General features: G+C 48.2%; 1 protein-coding gene across 1 annotated transcript in view; it reads left to right on the plus strand.

Moving 5' to 3' along the window:
- col13a1 (collagen, type XIII, alpha 1) overlaps nucleotides 1-22,008 on the plus strand; it is a gene marked incomplete at its 3' end in the record, with an annotated part of 95,262 nt that overhangs the window by 32,019 nt on the left and 41,235 nt on the right. The window contains exons 4-13 of the mRNA XM_084460910.1: nucleotides 3,160-3,186; nucleotides 8,696-8,731; nucleotides 10,385-10,411; nucleotides 14,340-14,390; nucleotides 18,291-18,326; nucleotides 18,782-18,808; nucleotides 19,124-19,150; nucleotides 21,204-21,230; nucleotides 21,340-21,366; nucleotides 21,500-21,526. Coding sequence (XP_084317036.1) covers nucleotides 3,160-3,186; nucleotides 8,696-8,731; nucleotides 10,385-10,411; nucleotides 14,340-14,390; nucleotides 18,291-18,326; nucleotides 18,782-18,808; nucleotides 19,124-19,150; nucleotides 21,204-21,230; nucleotides 21,340-21,366; nucleotides 21,500-21,526 — 312 coding nt within the window. The remainder of the gene's footprint in view (nucleotides 1-3,159; nucleotides 3,187-8,695; nucleotides 8,732-10,384; nucleotides 10,412-14,339; nucleotides 14,391-18,290; nucleotides 18,327-18,781; nucleotides 18,809-19,123; nucleotides 19,151-21,203; nucleotides 21,231-21,339; nucleotides 21,367-21,499; nucleotides 21,527-22,008) is intronic.

Raw genomic sequence — 22,008 nt, forward strand, 5'->3', positions numbered from 1 at the left:
GCGTCCCCAGGGATGGAACACCTCGGGCTGGGGGGGGGGTCAAAGGGCACAGCTGCAGCAGCTGCGTCCTAGTGTTGAGTTGAGGTGAAGGTCTCGGGCCCGCCTTCGGTCCAGGGGCAGTGATTGATTGGCCAACGGCAGCCGAGTGATGGACAGGCAGCGAGGATTGACCGAAGGTGTAGCCGGAGACAGTCAGAGACCAGGATGTAGGTGGCGGAGACAGCCAGAGACCAGGATGTAGGTGGCGGAGACAGCCAGAGACCAGGATGTAGGTGGGCTCGGCCTGTGGCGCCCTCAGCGAGACAGCTGCTCCAGACTGATGATGCATACTTCATACCAAGCCTTTACTTGCCTAGCCCTTTTAACCCTGAAAATACAGTGATAACATTTCAAATATTAATTGGATTTTCCCTATAATACTAGAAAGCGCAGTTTCTCAGCTTTCAGCAAGTGTTGGAGTGAGGAATTTTTTAGATTTGTTAGATATTTTCTAAATATTCTTAAATATTTGTTAGATATTTTTTAAATGTTGCCGGTGACGTGGTCGTATTAAAAGGGATAATGATGAAGCCATTACAGCGAGTTAAACTAAAGAAAAAAGATGCCCCTATTACAAACTGCATGCTGTTCCTCATACTTTGATTGAACGTTGATGATAAAACCTCCCAAATAAGAATTGGTTCTCTCTGAGAGTGGTTTATTGTATATATTTAAACACCCACCTCAGATGTATTGCACACTGTTACTATAAAAATGGTTAGTTAAAGAGTATAGTTCTACAGTTGAGATGGTTCTATCTTAATACTCATCAACCCAGGAACTAAATATTCACGAGGAACAGGACTGAGAGTGCAGGATTTGTCCGATTAAGTTCCGATTAAGTTCCGATTAAGTTCCGATTAAGTTCCAATTAAATTCAGATTAAGTTCAGATTAAGTTCAGATTAAGTTCAGATTAAGTTCCCATATCACTTATTAGTGGCAGACTGTAGATATTTCTAGACATGAATAAATCCTAAAACATTTTGTGTTATATTCAGGTCAAGGATTCATTGAAAGTCATACTAAAAGCTAGTTTAATGACTAAAAGCTAGCGTTTGTTTTCGGTCCTACGCGGGACCAACAGTGACTGTCCCCTCCCCTCCTTGTGTGTGACGACACACCGTAGCGTTTCAACACGCTGCTCCATATTGCGCTTGACAAGAGCGAGGAGTTGAGGAGAGAGTGTGTGAATTATTCAAGACTTCTATTTACATAAGAAAGCTAAGCTAACACAATTACCGACGTGATCGCAACTGTAAAACGACATGAAATCGCCGTTTTCCTGTTCTGAAAAGTGCGGGCCCTCGTCCGTAATAGTCCATCACTCTTCAGGGGCCACGTCACAGAAGCTCGAGCCGCCGTCTCTCCGGCCGTGAACGTTTAACACGCTCTAAAACCGTCACCTCTGATGAGAAACACGCTCGGACTGGATTGGAAGGCAGCAGTGGACACAGGGCCCATCCAGCACTGGACTGACCGGGTCGCTAGAGTACTGAGTTGACCGGCACACACTACGAGTGTACATTTACCACGAGAAGAATATTCACCAAGTTGTCAAACCAGTTGTGAAAACCGATTAATTTGGTCCCATTCCCTGGTATGTAGAGTAGTGCTTTTGGACCAATCAGAGCAGCCAGATGATCGCCCCCCCCCCCCCACCCCCATGAGGGCACCGAGGCCCCCAGACGTTATGAAAGCCCCGCGGACAACCCCCCCCCACCCCCCTCTCTCCTCATCCCACTCATCCAGCAGCACTTAGCCAAATGGAAGCCACATGTTGAGGGGGCTACCGCGTAATCCCAATGAGGGGTTCCTTCCGCCGGCAGGGCAGCCGTGACCCCCTTCAGACGGGGCCCCGGGGGGCCCCCGAGACCGCGCCCCCGCGCGGAGGACGCTCGCACTCGGCACCTGGCGCTGCGTCTCAGCCCTGCCTCTTGACTTGGCCGGTTATCAAGCAGTTTGATTTGGTCAGTTATTGCGTCTCATAGCTTTATTTATCACAATTAATTGAAATCACTTCTCCAAAAGATGCATTGTGGATTATTTGGTCTTCATATAATCAGTCTGGAAGGAAGAAAAAAAATGTGTTTGATGGTGTGTTAACGTCCATCCCCTCAACGGTCATTGATGTTAGAATGACTTCCCCCTCCATAAACTCGCCCACACACACGCCGGGAAGCTACGTCCGTTTCTCAGGGCTGTTCGGTGTAAGAATGCCACGGAAACGTCTAGAACTCTCTAGTGAGATAACATGCTCCTCACTGCACACACACAATGATGGCTTTAGGGGACATTTTCAAGAGTTCCTGTTTAGTCTTACAGGTAATTAGCTTTGTGTCTTCCTCTGAAAGGGCCGCTGACAAAAGAACCATTGATTCGTGGTCCCTGTTGGTTTCATTGAAAACAAAACTCTTGACATTTGACAAGGTAGTCCTTGCTCTTTCAACGTGGTCATTATTGAGTGGCCTTTGAATTGTACCTCGTCACGGCTTTGTTTATGGTGGAAGTCACCAAGTTAAGGGGTCGTTGTCTGCTCGGTAGGTATTTCAAAGAGTCTTTGATTCGGACGGTAGATTCTGAAACAAGATGGTTGAAGGATTTCCCAGCATGCATTTCCCTCAGGATCTGTCTTTGCATGCGTTGCATATTGATTAAAAACGACGTAATGTTCTTTAATGTCGAGGGCGCTCTTCAATGTGCAACGAATAACTTAGACGATTCGCCCTCAACTTAAAGAAGCATGACACTTTGTCTGCACTTCGAAATCTATTGATGTCCATCCAACCAGATGAGTTGACGTAATGTCTGTACCTAAAGTTTTTTTCTGCTCATGTTGTGGAATGCTGTTTCTTACGTGTCTGTCTGTTTCAACTGAACTTCAAAGGCCAAAATAAAACGCGCACTTGTAAAAAAGTACGATAATCCCGATCATAAATATGACCAGACAAGACCAATGTGTCCAAACATACAGCATAATTGAACGTGACTTCCTGGTTTTATTCTGGCCTAGCTCAGTTGTATAGTGGTCTGGTATCTCTGTGTGATGCGGGCTCTCTCCGGGATATTGTCATGTTCACTCTCTCTCTTTTGTACCCATTTTCCCCTCACCTCTTTTCAGGGTCCTCCTGGACGAGCTGGCTTTCCGGTAACTCTCTTTTAACTTCTGCCTGTCTGTCTGTCTGTCTGTCTGTCTGTCTGTCTGTCTGTCTGTCTGTCTGCCTGTCTGTCTGTCTGTAGCCATGTTTCCATCCACTTGTCAATCGAATTGTGTGAGGATCGCTAAAAATATGCGAATAAAGCCGGCGAACGTGCGTTTCCATCAAGAGCTTTAAATCGGATAAAGCATTTATCACAAAAGACTTTTATCGAACAAGAGAAAATCCGACAAGATCGACAGTACAAACATTTTGTCGATTTTCATGATTTTTAATCGAATTTTACTGTTTCCTTAAGGCATTTTTAATTCGATATAACTTAATTCGCATAAAACGTGTGGATGGAAACATGTCTTGTCTGTCTGTCTGCCTGTCTGCCTGTCTGCCTGTCTGTCTGTCTGTCTGTGTGGTTTGAGAATTTCCCATTCGATCTTTCTCCTCTCTTCGGAGAACTTGTTGTCGTTGAGTCGGGTGCCTATTGAACGAACACTCATTAACCCAGATTAATGCTTTATCATTTACATGATAACGAAACAATGACTCATCTGTATTTCCTGTGACATGGCAGCTTCTCAGACCAGATAGTTCAGAGACACCTACCCAGAGAAGACATGCAGGGGGACATTCTGTCCAGCCATCCCTCTGAGGTGGACATTCTGTCCAGTCATTCCTCTGAGGTGGACATTCTGTCCAGTCATTTGGTTTTGACCTTCTAATGGATTTGTAAAGATGAAAGTCTAATTGGACGTGAAATCCCATGACTCGACAGAACGTCCTGATACCAGTGTGTACCTCAGGCTTCCTCTGTGCCTGCTCGTTTGGCTTCACCTGTCTCTCTGAGCTGTGTGGTCAGCTAACAGAACTAACACACGCGCCCCCCCCCCCCGGGCCAAACCCCCCTCATGCTCTCCGTCTCGGCGAGGTAACGGGAGGCCATCTCAGATCTGACCTTTGCCCTTACCTGCCAGTCTCACCCCCACCCCCCCCTCCGTCTATCCTGACAGACTCTCGTGTGAAACACCCCATAAAATCGTCTGTGGCGGAAGGCATGGCGTGCTGGGAGGGTCTCTAGGTGGGAGATTAGCTGACAGATTCGGTCAAAGGCGCCGGTTATTCCACTCTGCGCTCTGGATATTCCCGTCTGCGCTCTGGATATGAAATCACATTCTTTTGGAACAGAGGGAAGGGATGTGGTTTGGGAAGGAAAACCCCGTCTGTATTCAAATCAATAAGCAGAGGGGAGAAGCAGTCGGCGCGATGGACGGCCCGGAAACCGTGCCCTCGTTCCTCGCGGGCCTCGCGGTTTACTGAGGGGAACGCGGCGTACGCGCCCCTCCTCCCTGTCCTCGCGCAGGTGGACCAGACCTTTGGGACAACATTTATTCACACATCGGCATCCACCTATCGCTCGAGAATAACAGCCACCGCATAATCACATAGTCATTCTCAATGTATTTACCTCAGGAGTAGGCTATAGCGTGCTCTAGATGGTCTATAACTGATTCCCCCTCAATATTAGCTCATGCTAATTCAAAGCTGAGACAACTCTTTTGTTTTGAGCCCACCTCATGAAGGTGGAAGAGAGAGCTATTAACAGACAACATTAGCTGGCTTGTCTGTATGGTCTTCTGGACATGACGGCTCTCGGACCCAGCAGGGCCAGGCTGGGCATCTCTGACCCAGCAGGCCAGGCTGGACATCTCTGACCCAGTAGGCCAGGCTGGACATCTCTGACCCGGCAGTCCAGGCTGGTCATCTCTGACCCAGCAGGCTGGACATCTCTGACCCAGCAGGCCAGGCTGGACATCTCTGACCCAGCGGGCCAGGCTGGACATCTCTGACCCAGCAGGGCCAGGCTGGACATCTCTGACCCAGCAGGGCCAGGCTGGACATCTCTGACCCAGCAAGGCCAGGCTGGACATCTCTGACCCGGCAGGGCCAGGCTGGTCATCTCTGACCCAGCAGGGCCAGGCTGGGCATCTCTGACCCAGCAGGCCAGGCTGGACATCTATGACCCAGCAGGGCCAGGCTGGACATCTCTGACCCAGTAGGCCAGGCTGGTGGTTGAGGCGCGCTGACCGGCTCATCTGTGAGCGCTAAGACCAAGCAGCGCTAGGGCTAGCTGTGGTCAGTCTGGAAAGAGAGAGAGAGAGAGAGAGAGAGAGAGAGAGGGAGGGGGGGAGAGAGAGAGTGTGTGTGTGTGTGTGTGTGTGTGTGTGTGTGTGTGTGTGTGCCTATAGTCCAGCTGAGTCTCATTACTCCTGAAAATACACCTGAGAGGCCGGAGTACTGCAGTGCTGAGGGCCCACATAAATCCCACTGACGTGTGTGTGTGTGTGTGTGTGCGTGTGTAGGCTCGTGTGCGTGCGTGTGTGTGTGTGTGTCGGTGGGGGGTCAGACGCACGGTCAGGCTCCAGTGAGAATGGGACTACCGTGTCCCCGTGGCCCCAGTAACCCCAGACAGGGGACCGGAGAGTGACAGGTGCCCCGGAGGGAGGGGGGGGTCAGGAGAGTGACAGGTGCCCCGGAGGGAGGGGGGTGAGGAGGGGCCGATCTCACCCACACACCCCTTATCTGCTTCGGGGCCAAAACACTTCAACAATGGAAGCATTTAACCAACAAGCGAGGTGGAGAGTTGGGAGCGATCACATTTCTGTAGGAAGTTTCCGGAATGACATCTCTGGTATGACGTCTCTAGGATGATGTATGGAGTCTCTAGAATGATCTATGGAGTCTCTAGAATGATCTATGACGTATCTAGAATGATCTATGAAGTAAGCCTACATCCAGATATTCGAATCCGGCCACTACGCCTAAGCTGACTCATTCTTGGTCTGGTGTTGCTACATTAAACAGCTGTTTCTCAAGAGTAAAAACATTTTTACTCCTGTATGACTTGGGAGGGGCCGATTGGTAGTAGTTGGTAGTATAAGTAACAAAGTGGTCTACTATGATAACATTGTTTCGCTTCGCTCTGTAGTCAACATTGTCTATGGTTGTCATGGCTATGCATCAGCAATGATGTTAGATTCAGGCAGATGCGTTGGTTTTTAGTGATTGGTTATGGAAAAGTCAAACCTCCCATCTCCCCCCCCCCCCCCCATGAGATTGGGTTTTGCCAGGGTCAGATAACAGGATTTTTGGGCCGATTTATCCCCGATTCACCCCTCCCGACAATCGGAGGAGAAATCTGGTCTGGAACGTTGGTCGGGGCCGATGATCGGTCCAGATGATCTTGTAATGTGAGGGGTTTACAGATCCAATCTCGCAGACCCATCGGGGCGGCCCCGATAATATCAAACATGTTTGATATTTAAGATTATTACGTCCCGACTTTAGAAGTGAGACGGCGATCGGCTCTCGGACGCATCGGGGCGGCCCTGAGAATAATCAAACATGTTTGATATTTAGATTATTACCTCACTACTTTACAAGAGACGGCAGTGGTTCGTTGCTCCCTCGGGCACGATAAGATCCCGTAGTGTGTGCTGATCCGTTATCTTCAAATCTTGTGCTTGTGCTTGTTTAAGATTCCAGAGTCCATCTGTTAAGATTCTCCTCATATGCGAGATGCAACCCGATTTCAAAATCGGTTAGGATTTGAAATATCCTGTCGTGTGAGCCCGGCGTTAGAAAGACACGATTCTGACAGCGGGTCAAGCTAATGGTATTAGATTATTATTAATAATATTATTAGTTAAAACATGTTGGATTTGAATCAGCACCTTGGACAGGGTTTATAAGAATCCAACTGTAGCCAGCATCATCTCTCTAGAGACCTGAATGTCTAATGGAAGCCGGTCTCACATCCATCACTCTCCTTACGCATATCGCAGGTTCATGATGAGTCTGTAACTACTGTAATATTGCCTATACAGTATGCACATAGCATTATTATGGGATGTCCGAGAGGAGCTATGTTGTGAATGAGTCAAGTCCAGCTGCTGGACTAGGAGAGGGACTTGTCCCCTGGACTCAGACAGACAGACAGACAGGCAGAAAGGCAGGGAGACAGACAGACAGACAGACAGACAGACAGACAGGCAGACAGACAGACAGACAGACAGGCAGGCAGGCAGGCAGGCAGGCAGACAGACAGACAGACAGTCAGACAGACAGACAGACAGACAGACAGACAGGCAGACAGACAGACAGACAGACAGACAGACAGACAGACAGGCAGACAGACAGACAGGCAGGCAGGCAGGCAGGCAGGCAGACAGACAGACAGACAGACAGTCAGACAGACAGACAGACAGACAGACAGGCAGACAGACAGACAGACAGACAGACAGACAGACAGACAGACAGACAGGCAGACAGACAGACAGACAGACAGACAGTCAGACAGACAGACAGACAGACAGCAACCCCCCGCTCCTCCGGGAGTTCCTCGTTCCCATGGCACGTCGTCCTGGAGGAGTGAGTCGTCAAAAAAAGCTGTCACCGCCCACGCCGCGGCGACCGGCGCCCTACAGGGGCCTCAGGAATGAACACCTTCACATAATAAGTCATTTCACCACGCCGGCGGTCAGCTGGGATAGCGCGAAGGAAGGCGTGGGAGGTCGGGCAGGACGCCGGGGGTGACGAGGACGCCGGCGCCGGAATGTGACGTCCTCTGTTTACATACAGTACAGACGAAGGACCCAAATTATGTCCCAAACTGGATTTAATATCAATCCACCAATTCATAGTATTCATCCCACTCGCGTTTTCATCGCACTCGTAAAAAATGTCGTCCCTGTTTTCAGTAATGTGAACAATAACTGATTGCAGTTACCATGAGGAGTGGTCAGCCAGCAAACCTCATCTCTAGCCAGTAAACATCCCAGCAAACACGCAACGTCAGGGAGACGTTCAGATCATGTCCTAATAACGTCCGTCGGTCCTGAACCCCGTTTGTACGTCTGCTGGACCCCTCAATATTCACACGTCTGGCTTGGACCCCTCTAAGACGTCTGTGGACGTGCAGAACCGGTTCAATATCTGAACGTTAAAAAAAAACATTCATTCTTGCTCCTAATTGGATGTCTTTGGACGTCCGAAAAAGACAAAAAAGACATCTAAAAGACGTCTTTTAGACGTGTCTTTGCTCAGTGGGATATCTGACTAAACGAAAGGGCCTTGTAAGATGCAGTACTGTTCCATATTCCAAATTATATCGCACTCACCTCAACAAGTCTTGCTTGTTAGACATTGTGCAGTAGTTGCTTTTGGAGAACAAGTATTTGGCATGAAAGCATTAAACCACTAGCTAAACCTATCCTAATCATGGAATGCCTGGGTAATGTAGTTCAAAAGCTTAACTTTACCAGTCATGAGCGATCTGTGCGTTCTCATTGGTCTAGAGACTGTTCTAGAAAATCAATTCGACGGAACCATAGACTGAATTAGCTCACTGTCTGATGGTAAAGTTAATATTTTTGAATGTTGATGGTAGTTTTAGAAGTGAATCAGTATTGAACCTTGACCCGTGACCCTTGTCCTCCGTTGCACTAGGGTGACAGAGGAACTATGGGAATTCCTGGACGAATGGTGAGTCATGGGAATGTGCATAACGACGACGCAGTAGTGTGTAGAAACAGCACAGACTGACCACGTCAACATTAGCTGTGGTCACCTTAGTAGCATGTCTTCACACATTTAAGAAAAGCTTTTAAGTGGGCAATGAAGGTCAAGCTATGCTGACGTTAATTAAAAGTATATACTGTTGATTTGACATAATTGTGTGATTTTGTAGGGGTTGAATTTGGACATTGCAAATAGCAATCTCTCATGCCTCTTCATCAAGATACATCTCAAATATCATAATATATCATCATATTATGATCATAGTAGGCTAGCAGGGCTGGGTCCTAGCTTTAGGGAATGGGTTGGCTAGCTAGCTATCAACTATATAGTTGTACAGGACTGATCTTGACATGTTTGCACGATGCTTCTGATAATTCAACCCCACGACCGAGGCGCTTTAATGCAGTTCATACACAGTACTGTTCATATACTGTTCATATACTGTTGTTTTTTTACTGCAAATAGTAGATTAACTCATTGCACTGTATTCATAAAGCTGCCATGTTACAGTAGCTGCATAAAACCATAAAAACGTACTGAAATGTCTTTATAAGATATTTATTGCACTTCCTGTAGAATGTAAACCATCTAGTATTCTACTACCCCCCTCCCTACCCCTCCTCTCATCACAGTAGAGTCGGGCTTTTCTTTATTACCCCACTCTGACACTTTACAAGCCAATTGTTCCACCACGCTGTACTTGTGTACGAGAGCAGCTCCGCCATAATCATGACCTGTTTAATTTGCGGGGGCTTGATTTATTATAGACGTGTTTTTTACGACGCGTCGTGCCAAGGGCATGCTGGGGGATTTTCGGCTTGTGCACAGGGCCTGGAAGGAAGTGTGGGTACTTGTTTACCGGCGTTTTTTAGGTGCGAGGAGAGAATAGACACATTTTTCATCGTCTGAGATGTGATAAACACCTCTCTCTCCGCCATTTTCACTTTTTTTATCTCGTTCATTTCGGCATTTTGGATATGGCCATATTTCAAGGCGATCGCAACATATGGGTGACATTTTCACCTCAGGCTCTCTCTCTCTCTCTCTCTCTGAGTAACTTGTAGTTGTAGTAGAGCGTATTTTTGACACAAAGTCGACTCCTGTTCAGTCGTACATAATGTGAACTTGAAATATTCGGCTTTGAAAACACTCCAACAGTTGGCTTTTTTTCTCTCAGTGTGGACCTACTGCGAGACGCTGAGAACTCAGTATTATACAATATTTTAGTACAATATTTCAGAGTGCCTTTTGAGTTTGGAGTGTCCTTCTGAGGACCTCAAAGGAAGTCTTTTTTTAAATTATTTTATCATTATATTTTTATTATTATATTATTATATTTACCCCTCCCTCCCAAGCCAACTGCCCCGCCCCTCTCCTGGTTCTGAGTCTGTCAGAAGTCCGTACCCCTCCCCGTAGCCCCGCCCCCGTACGCAGACCCCCCCCGGCCCCGCCCCCCCCCAGTGACCACCCCCCGAGGCTGCTGCACCCCCGTGCCCTCCTCTCCATACCTCCTAATGCTTGTTTCTCCTCTCCCTCCCTCTCTCTCTCTCTCTCTCTCTCTCTCTCCTCCCTTCTCACCTCTTTGCATGCGACTGTGTCTGCTGTGACTGACCCCAGGGGTTAAAAGGCCACGCAGGGGAGAAGGTAAGTGTGGGAGTGTTTACCCGTAGGCCCGAGGGCCCAGCTGCCCTCCAGCGGTGCCCATCCTCAAATCAAATGCACCCTCTTCGTTGTACTACTACGGCCAATTCTGTCTGGGCTGTCTGGGGTCAAAAAGAGTGCACTGTTTCGAGAAGTAGGGTATGATTTGTGACATCGGTCTTGAGCTAATCTCAAATGTCACCCCCGTTTGTCACATAGCGCTCTTCGACATGGCTTTGGTCAAAAGTGGAGCAGGAAGGCTCATTCTGAGTGGTGGGTTAAGACTATGTGCTGGGTGGGTTTAGACTATGTGCTGGGTGGGTTTAGACTATGCGCTGGGTGGGTTTAGACTATGTGCTGGGTGGGTTTAGACTATGCGCTGGGTGGGTTTAGACTATGTGCTGGGTGGGTTTAGACTATGTGCTGGGTGGGTTTAGACTATGTGCTGGGTGGGTTCAGACTATGTGCTGGGTCGGTTTAGACTATGTGCTGGGTGGGTTTAGACTATGTGCTGGGTGGGTTTAGATGTGTTTAATGTGTTGGGTGGGGCTGTTGGCGGTTGGAAGTGTCCGTTCTACTGTGTAATATACGCAGGTAATATTTGATTTATATCAACAGTTCAGAATATGTATTTTTAAAAGCCATGAGGGTCACATCCTAAAAACCACTTCCCACCCCGATTGGATTACAAGTGCTTTTTTCACAATAGTGTAACACAATAGCAAAGAATTGTCAAATAACAGTCGCAAAGTAATAATTTAATGGTCCCCGTAGAAAGCAGGTAGACATTTATGGAGACTAGGGTATTCCTCCATGACTTCTTGAAAACCCCTCGACTTTGGCAAAGTTATTTAACGATGATCAATCTCTGCTGGTGTTGCTTCGAGGAACCGCAACATCCTCAAAGATCTCAACGTGTTCTCGGTGTTGGTCAGGAGCCTGGAATGTGACAGCGAAGACCTTGACCCTTGAACCCTGCTGCGTCGGTCTACCGGACGGCCGCAGTTGCTAAAGTAATCATATCAAGCTGTTTTTTGCTTCGCTCCGGTCAAAGCCAGAAAGAGCAGCTTCGCCGAGTTGCTCTCATCAAACGGGAGGTGATCCGAGTGTGCGGTCAGAGACGTAATGCGTTGAGTTCTTCTCTGCCGTACGCCGTAGCTAGCGAAGAGAAGCAACGGCAGTGCGATACCACCCCAGCTACGAAAACACCGGCAGTGCGATATATATATATATATATATCAGTGGCGGCTGGTGACTCAAAAAACTGAGGAGGACAGGAGGAAGAGAGGCGAACCGCCCATGGGCGCCGGGGGGCACTTTCCCTCAGTCAGTTATTATTTGAAATATCAGCTTTAAAGTGGATTTACAGTCAATTTTAGCATATGAAAAACGGAATAACACTTTCTTTAACTACATGCAGCATTTATTCACTGAGATAATATGAATTATGAATAAATAAATTCATATATTTATATTTTAATCCCTCTCTTCTCTCCAAAAACTGAGGAGGACTGTCCTCCCCTGCCTCAATGGACGAGCCTCCACTGATAAATATATATATATATATATATACATATATATACCCCAGCTAGTCGACCTGCCAGCACAGTCCTGTTCCAACGCTGTTATGAGGTCAAGCTGCGCTAAAACCAAAAAAATAATGTGACCGCCGCCGCGGTGAGGGGAGAACCAGACAACGCACCGGCGTCTTCTCCTGGGAGCTCTCGACAGATCTGCGTCCAAAACCCACCCCCGTCGTTGCCTTCCTCGTATTTCTCAGCGGCGATTGTTTCAGGAGGAGCCCCCCCCCCCCCCCCGGTCCCCCCCCCTCAACCCCCTTGTGTGGTTAGGACCCCCGCTGCCAGGAGACAGAGCGCTGAGACGAAGCTGGACGGTCCAGGCTGTAGATCTTCATTAAATAGGAAAACATCCTCTCTTGAGTTGAACCGGGGGGGGGGGGGGGGGGGCAGACACAGAGGAGGGGACTGGTCTCTCTTCCCTCGCTGGACAGATGAGGACTCTGTGGGTTCCGTGTCCAGACGGAGAGAGCAGAAGGAGAGAGGTGATGGATGGGTGATGATGGAGAGACCACAGCACATGGCCTCCTTAGCTGCTTTTTATGGCCATAGGGAAGATTTCATTTCGGAGGAAATGAAACGGGTGAGGTCTGTGTCTCTGTACTTGGTGTTTCATAGCCCTGGGTTTTTATATGGGCGTGTTTGTGTTGGGTCGGTTCTGGTCTTGGTCATGACGTTCTCCAGGTTCTCCAGATCTCTTTTAAATGACGGTAATAATCTGACCGGTGCCTGTGGAACGTGCCGGAGACCACCGGGCCCGTCCACACACACAGAGAGAGACCAGACCTAGAGGACAAACCCGTCCACACACACAGAGAGAGACCAGACCTAGAGGACAGACCCGTCCACACACACAGAGAGAGAGACCACACCTAGAGGACAAACCCGTCCACACACACAGAGAGAGACCAGACTTAGAGGACAGGCCCGTCCACACAAAGAGAGAGACCAGACCTAGAGGACAGGCCCGTCCACACACAGAGAGAGAGACCAGACTTAGAGGACAGGCCCGTCCCCACACACACAGAGAGAGACCAGACCTAGAGGACAGGCCCGTCCACACACACGGAGAGAGACCACACCTAGAGGACAGGCCTGTCCACACACACGGAGAGAGACCACACCTAGAGGACAGGCCCGTCCACACACACAGAGAGAGACCAGACCTAGAGGACAGGCCCGTCCACACACGGAGAGAGACCACACCTAGAGGACAGGCCTGTCCACACACACGGAGAGAGACCAGACTTAGAGGACAGGCCCGTCCACACACACAGAGAGACCAGAACTAGAGGACAGGCCCGTCCACACACACAGAGAGACCAGAACCTAGAGGACAAACCCGTCCACACACGGAGAGAGACCAGACCTAGAGGACACCCGTCCACACAGAGAGAGACCAGACCTAGAGGACAAACCCGTCCACACACACAGAGAGAGAGACCACACCTAGAGGACAGGCCCGTCCACACACACAGAGAGAGACCATACCTAGAGGACAAACCCGTCCACACACACAGAGAGAGAGACCAGACTTAGAGGACTCCGAGTCCTTTTTTCTACCCAGACTTTACCTTTCGGTCACAGCAAGGCCCAGACGCCATCAATCCCCGAAACATACACCTCGCCCAAGTGTGAAAAGAAATACCTCCCCTCCCAAAATAGCCATTTGTTCAGAAACATTCAAATCACCTGTGTTTTCAGATGGATGGCTTGGGCCATCAAAGATGTCCTTGTGATAGGGTTTCCTGAGGTGTGGGGGTGAGAGGGTGGGGGTGGCTAATTAGGGAAAGTGCTGGAAACCCGAGCCGCCCCCAGTCTGGCCCCAGTGGATTGTGGGACTGTGCTGGGAGGCCTGGTGAGGCCGTGCGGACCGTGGCTGACAGGGGTGCAAATCACGCATTCTGCGCCAGAGAAGTGGGGTTTGCTCCTGTTTGTTCACCAGGGCCGCTGACCCCCAGGGGCCCCTACTGCTGAGTCTTCAACTACAGGGGCCCCGAAGTGAGAGCCTTCTCATATTGCTGAAAATTGATGGACATTAGAACACTTTCCCTCTCATGAACATTCGCCCGGAGCACGACTGGCTGTGGAGGAAGGGTTTTTTACGTTGGAATTATGTACGGTCATTTCCATAGATAATAACGCGAATGGGTGTATTTGAAATAATTGCCTTGCGTTTGCAGTTACTGCATGTGCTAGACACACACGCTACTGCATGTACTACACACACACACACACACTACTGTATGTGTACTATATACTGTACAAGCACTATGGAGAGCATCTGGCCAAGTGCGTAGGAGCATGACTGCTGTGTTTGTGCGTCTCCTCACTGTCCCTTCGTGTGTCCGTAGGGGGCGCCAGGTGAGCCAGGCCTGTCCATCATCGGGCCGCGAGGACCGCCTGTGAGTCTGTTCACCTCTCCTTCCTAACACACCTGAGGGGTGTCTAACACTAACGCTCTCAACACCGCCCCGAGGCCCTACGCTTATTTTAAGTCCTATGCTATTTTCCAGGAGACTTACTTTCAAAGTACAGATGAGTAGTTTAGATAAAACTTTCTGCTAAATTACTAAATCTGAAAATCCCCCCAAAACGCATGTGTCAACCTCTTGTTCTACAGTTTCCTTTTCTTTTTAAAGTTTCTTTTTAAATGTTTAAAGAACGGCACGTATTTTGTTTTGAGGTTTTCTTGTCCTCTCACATTGTTGGATAGCGAGACTGCCAGTACCTTTTTTGGCTCAGCCAATCAACGTATCTGCAGGCGAAGACATCTGTTTTTGCAATTGCCAATCACAATACATCCTCGTGTGTCTACTCCGCCTTGCCAGTAATTTCTGGCATTTCTAAAGGGACCTGTAATGAATAGCAGGTTAAGAGAGGAAGCTCGGCCCAGTAGGAGATTGGCCGTTAACACAGAGCGCCAGTCAGACCAGGGGTACTGAGAAGGTGGTTTTCCACAGCGAGGTCAACATGAGAGGCAGGTTCTTGACTTTGAAGAGAAGGGAGTTGATTTGGTGGAGAGACGGAGAGAAAGGGACAGCTTAGACTGGCCAGGCGGCCTCTCCTCTGGCTGGACACTCCTTTCGCAGGCTGACCGAGTGTTGAGTACCTCAGCCTGACCCTATGGACACTGAGTCAAAACTCATTTAGACCATTGTAGTTTTCATATTGTACAGTAACATACCAAAAAAACTACTGTCCAATCAGGATTGGTTGCTTGTTTTTCATATGTAGCCTACTGTAGAATTGGTAGGCTACTCTGTAAAAAATGATACTGTAAAAAATGATACTGCAGATAAGGATTTTTTTTGCCAACACTCATGAGATCTCTTTTTCCAAGTCCAGAAGCATAAAAGGTTGAGAGAACTGTAGAGCTAAAAGGATAGGGGTTCCACCTTGATAGGACGGTGGAGCTAAAAGGATGGGGGTTCCACCTTGAGAGAACGGTGGAGCTAAAAGGATGGGGGTTCCACCTTGAGAGAACGGTGGAGCTAAAAGGATGGGGGTTCCACCTTGAGAGAACGGTGGAGCTAAAAGGATGGGGGTTCCACCTTGAGAGAACGGTGGAGCTAAAAGGATGGGGGTTCCACCTTTAGAGAACGGTGGAACTAAAAGGATAGGGGTTCCACCTTGAGAGAACGGTGGAGCTAAAAGGATGTGGGTTCCACCTTTAGAGAACGGTGGAACTAAAAGGATAGGGGTTCCACCTTGAGAGAACGGTGGAGCTAAAAGGATGTGGGTTCCACGTTGTCACATTTTATCCCATCGTTCCGGTGCTCCGTCATGTCATCATGGTCGTGTTTACATAAAACTCCTGTAATCAACCATGTCCTTCCTTCTCCACGATGCTGTTTTCCCAAAACAGTCATGTTCTCCTCGTTTTCCGTGAGAGAGAAACCATGCGGACCCCTCCGACAGCTACCTTGTGTCCCAGACACACAGGCTGGTTCCTTAGCCTGGTTCACTTCTCTACATCTGTCTTTACTGCCCCCCCCTCACTGGCTGTCCTGGGGTATTGAATGGCTACCCTCCCCCCCCCCTCCGGGTGGAATAGGATATCCACAGCTCCAATACACATTAGTGTTTTTTCGGAGCATGTTCGCTAATTATTATTGACATGTATTCATCCAGCGAGTCCAGCTTGTTACATTCCCTCGGAGTTTATTAGATCAGAAAGCACCATCTTTTGTCTGTTTCTTGCCTCAAACAGTATTTTCCAGTGTTGTGTTACCCCCGTCTTGTTTCCTCGGGCTAGGAGAGCGGGCCGTTCCTCCCCGTAGTCTGCGGTATTACCCCCTCTGTCAGAACCAGTTAGCGCTCTGCCCAAAACTATTACCCCTGAGGGGGGTGAACTGGACCCTTTCACACTGACCCTCTTGCAGAGGATTTCCACGTCAATCTTTTGGAAGTAAAGCCATCATGCCCTAACTGTGTTTCTGCTTCTGACTCTGTAGGGGCAGCTTAACTGTGTTTCTGCTTCTGACTCTGTAGGGGCAGCTTAACTGTGTTTCTGCTTCTGACTCTGTAGGATCAGCCTAACTGTGTTTCTGCTTCTGACTCTGTAGGATCAGCTTAACTGTGTTTCTGCTTCTGACTCTGTAGGATCAGCCTAACTTTGTTTCTGCTTCTGACTCTGTAGGATGTCTAACTGTGTTTCTGCTTCTGACTCTGTAGGATCAGCTTAACTGTCTTTCTGATTCTGACTCTGTAGGATCAGCTTAACTGTGTTTCTGCTTCTGACTCTCTAGGATCAGCTTAACTGTGTTTCTGCTTCTGACTCTGTAGGGGCAGCTTAACTGTGTTTCTGCTTCTGACTCTGTAGGGGCAGCTTAACTGTGTTTCTGCTTCTGACTCTGTAGGATCAGCTTAACTGTGTTTCTGCTTCAGACTCTGTAGGATCAGCCTAACTGTGTTTCTGCTTCTGACTCTGTAGGGGCAGCCTAACTGTGTTCCTGCTTCTGACTCTGTAGGGGCAGCTTAACTGTGTTTCTGCTTCTGACTCTGTAGGGGCAGCTTAACTGTGTTTCTGGTTCTGACTCTGTAGGGGCAGCCTAACTGTGTTTCTGCTTCTGACTCTGTAGGATCAGCTTTACTGTGTTTCTGCTTCTGACTCTGTAGGATCAGCTTAACTGTGTTTCTGCTTCAGACTCTGTAGGATCAGCCTAACTGTGTTTCTGCTTCTGACTCTGTAGGGGCAGCCTAACTGTGTTCCTGCTTCTGACTCTGTAGGGGCAGCTTAACTGTGTTTCTGCTTCTGACTCTGTAGGGGCAGCTTAACTGTGTTTCTGGTTCTGACTCTGTAGGGGCAGCTTAACTGTGTTCCTGCTTCTGACTCTGTAGGATCAACCTAACGTTGTTTCTGCTTCTGATTCTGTAGGGGCAGCCTAACTGTGTTTCTGCTTCTGACTCTGTAGGGGCAGCTTAACTGTGTTTCTGCTTCTGACTCTGTAGGATCAGACTAACTGTGTTTCTGCTTCTGACTCTGTAGGATCAGCCTAACTTTGTTTCTGCTTCTGACTCTGTAGGATCAGCTTAACTGTGTTTCTGCTTCTGACTCTGTAGGATCAGCCTAACTGTGTTCCTGCTTCTGACTCTGTAGGATCAGCCTAACTGTGTTTCTGCTTCTGACTCTGTAGGGGCAGCTTAACTGTGTTTCTGCTTCTGACTCTGTAGGATCAGCCTAACTTTGTTTCTGCTTCTGACTCTGTAGGGGCAGCTTAACTGTGTTCCTGCTTCTGACTCTGTAGGATCAGCCTAACTGTGTGTCTGCTTCTGACTCTGTAGGGGCAGCCTAACTGTGTTTCTGTTTCTGACTCTGTAGGATCAGCCTAACTGTTTTTCTGCTTCTGACTCTGTAGGGGCAGCTTAACTGTGTTTCTGCTTCTGATTCTGTAGGATCAGCTTAAGTGTGTTTCTGCTTCTGACTCTGTAGGATCAGCCTAACTGTGTTTCTGCTTCTGACTCTGTAGGATCAGCCTAACTGTGTTTCTGCTTCTGACTCTGTAGGGGCAGCTTAACTGTGTTTCTGCTTCTGACTCTGTAGGATCAGCTTAAGTGTGTTTCTGCTTCTGACTCTGTAGGATCAGCCTAACTGTGTTTCTGCTTCTGACTCTGTAGGATCAGCCTAACTGTGTTTCTGCTTCTGACTCTGTAGGATCAGCCTAACTGTGTTTCTGCTTCTGACTCTGTAGGATCAGCCTAACTGTGTTTCTGCTTCTGACTCTGTAGGGGCAGCCTAACTGTGTTTCTGCTTCTGACTCTGTAGGATCAGCCTAACTTTGTTTCTGCTTCTGACTCTGTAGGGGCAGCCTGGAACGAGAGGATTCCCAGGGTTCCCGGTAAGTCACATATCCAGTCAACAATGTCATAAACGCTGTTGTTTCACTGGGTCTGTATTAGTCAGGTACTAAAAAGTTCCCCAAAAATCATCCATACAGTAGATTTAAGAAAATTGCAAAACGGTTCACTTGAAGTTAGTAGTAACTTGGTAGTTTTTTGCATAATCCTGCTAATTAACAAACAAACCGACCCACAACACCGAAAACCTGACCTCCTCCCCTGTACGTTCGCCCCGGGCGGAGTTAACCATTCACACAGTCCCTCCCCGTGATTAGACGGACTCATCCTATTGGTTGAAGCAGCTCAAACACTTTATATTCCCAACACGCTGATCTCTTAACCTTAACCGCAGGGCTGAACACACAGCACCTTGCTTCCCCAGTGGTCTGTGCAGCGGTTGCGATCGTTAACCACTATTAACCTTGTTTAAATGTCTCTTCTCTTCTCATCCTAGGGGCCAATCGGGATGGACGGCAAGGCGGTGAGTTTGTCCCATTCCTGAGAAATGTTGAATAACTGAGTAATTGAATAATTGAGTGCTCTTAGTGCAAAAAAAAAAATCACCACCTTATGATGATGATGATGATGATTAGGATAATTAAGTTAATAATGATTATGGTCATTATAGTAATAATATATATAATATCTATTAGCATCATTATTGTTATTACAGGGTGGAGTTAATAGTGTTATTGATATTTCTACACGTTTCGCCAGTGAAATCAAGAAGAGCTTTGCTGTTGAAAGCAGTTTGATTCTTTTACCACATGCGTCCGTTTTTCTTATCCTTGCACAGGGGCAGAATGGATTGAAAGGGGACCTGGTAAGATTCAATAATTGTTGCTTTCTCAAGGTTCAAGTGAAATTATGAACTGCCGGTTGCTGTCTGAAAATGCATACATGCCTGTAGGTTTTTAGGAAGAAACTGAAAATCATTATTTAATAATCATGATTATTATCATTATCGAAATCATTATTTCATAATCGTGATTATTATCTTTATCAAAAATCATTATTGAGCCCCAAATGCAAGGAAACTTCTCACACTCTCCATCATGTGCTTTGCATTTCAAACGGGATGAGCCGAGATGTGTGAACGAGGGAAAACGTTCCAACACCGTTTGTTATCAAGGAAGCCGTTAGTAGATTTGGCCTGATCCCAGAGTGCAGCCACATGAATTCATTGTGAAAACAGTGTTGTGGCCTGATTTATGCGCAGGGTAATGAGAGACCAGTGGACTTCCTGTTCCTCTGACATGGAGAATGTTTGCCCATATTTAGCAGATGGGGTTTTTCAGAGGGGAGTTGTAACACACGTTCGGCTGTTCAATCAGGGTCCATGGCTGCAACTTGTTTGAAGTTGCACTCAAATACTCCTCAAATATTATTATTATTCGGTCAATGACTTCTATACGTATTGCTATACGCAGACCGTGCGATTACAATGGCCTCGGAGAAGCAGTCTGTTCGCCCCTCTTGAAAGCTATAATCGGAGAATGACATCTTGGCTTCCTAGATGCATACGTTCCACTGCCCATGTGCCAAATGAAAGAGTTAGATTTCCGCTATCCGTCTGACACGTTTACGGGTCCACATCAATTCTGCACACACCCCGCCAGGCTTCTGAACGGGGGCGCAATAACCACGGAAAACACGCCCCGCCCGTCCGCCCACCCGAGAGCACTATTGAAACCTCACCTAGGGGTTTTTAATCGGTCTTTTATTTATCACTTTTGTCAGTGTTTCAAAGTGTGGACAGTAAAGTTCTTGTTCTGTTCTTTTCGGGCGGCGGGGTGGTGTAGTGTTGCTCTCGGGTCTGGTCCGGGTTCGAATCGGGATCAGAATAAGACATGGTGTGATTCTAAAGTCCTGGATGAAAGTGGTTGTTCTTATGCCCGGTGCAGACTAGAGGATTTTAAGCCTGATTTTAGCTCCGATTCCCCCCTTCCGACAATTGTTGGGGGCATTCCCGAATCAAGTCTTGTCAGAACCGATTATCTGCCCATATTATCTTGTAGTGTGAGGTGTTTACCAACCTAATCTTAACGTTCCCGACTGATCAGAGTCTCCGATTTTTAATCGTAAATATCAAACATGTTTGATATTTATCCTTGGGACAGCGATGGAATGCTGAGCGGAAACCCACAATAGCCAATGAGATCGCATTTCCCTGGTATCGTCACTCTGAAATCGTGTGCGGTCCTGCGTCTTGACTGAATCGTGGAGTGTGCGTTCTTACGATTAAAATATTGAAAAATCGGTTAAGATGATCGTTATGTCTGTGGTCTCCCATGTTTATAAACTTGGTTAAGATTTGAAAATCCTCTAGTCTGCACCCGGCATTAGTTGGACTGGTAGCTTGGGAGTTACCAGGCGGACATTTTGTTTTTGCTCTTCGGGGGAACTCCGGTCTGCGCTGGCCCACTCAGAGCCTGTCTGGAGCGTGCCTCCACCGCACTCAGGGACAACGTTCAAAATAATAACGAATGTTAATAATGAATGTTGATGAATGTTGGCCTCCGGCCCCCTTGTCCCTTTTCTCTCTGTTCTGACGAGTGTCAGGGAGTGTTTTAACGGCTCGGGGAGCGTTTGAAGGTGGTCTGTTAAACGTATAACGCAGCGTTGTAGACGGACCCTGTGTGGACCTGCTGTGCTCCAGGGGTGGGCAGAGGACAGCTGGATGTGTCCCACGGTGTACTTCCCCCCTCAGCTCATAAATCAGGCCGCTAGTGGACACTGGCAGGTGTCTGGACAGCGCTCCACAGGACTGGACCGTATGTCAAACAAAGCCAGGATGATGACAGTGGACTGCCGGTGGCAGCTCTTTGGGGCACCACCTACTTGATTGATGATTGATTGGTTTTTTTCTCTTCTAGGGTCAGCGGGGTCCAAAAGGGGTTCCGGTAAGTTGATCGAGTCTGTCACTTGTCATCGGATGATCCGTGTCTCTGTTTTGACGTCACCGGACTCTGGTCTGTTTTGGTAAAACCCTCGCTCTGTTCCACCTGCTAGGGCGAGCCCGGTCCCAAAGGCGAGAAGGTAAGGTTGCTCTATGAATCAAACTTCAACGAAAAAATTCACCGTTCAGTTTACAATATTATAAATCGTTGAAGAGACTGATTTGGCGTTATGAGTGTGTATCTGATCCAGGTTGTGTTGCCTCTCTCTTCAGGGTATCTGTGGAGACTACACACACCGGGTAAGAGAATACCCCGCAGTGATTAATCTCTGTTTTCACTACATCAAATATTGATTCGTGACTATCTAAACATTCAGAACGTTTCAAAAGGGACTCATATGCGTTTGGACCGCGATGATTTTTGCCGTTTTTGCTCGCAGAAATTTGCCACTTAAGTTATGTACAGTAAGCTGCACACACACACACACACACAGGCAAGACGCACGTCAGCTGCTCTCTCCGGGGATGGGCGGTTTGGGGAGCTGCTCTCTCCGGGGATGGGCGGTTTGGGGAGCTGCTCTCTCCGGGGAATGGGGCGGTTTGAGGAGCTGCTCTCTCCGGGAATGGGCGGTTTGAGGAGCTGCTCTCTCCGGGGGATGGGCGGTTTGAGGGAGCTGCTCTCTCCGGGGATGGGCGGTGTGAGGAGCTGCTCTCTCCAGGGATGGGGGCGGTTCGAGGGAGACAGCGAGGCGATCGCTGGCAGCCTGCCGGAGCACACAGCA

This window comes from Borostomias antarcticus, assembly GCF_949987555.1.
Source record: "Borostomias antarcticus genome assembly, chromosome: 34".
Classification (NCBI taxonomy): Eukaryota; Metazoa; Chordata; class Actinopteri; order Stomiiformes; family Stomiidae; genus Borostomias; species Borostomias antarcticus.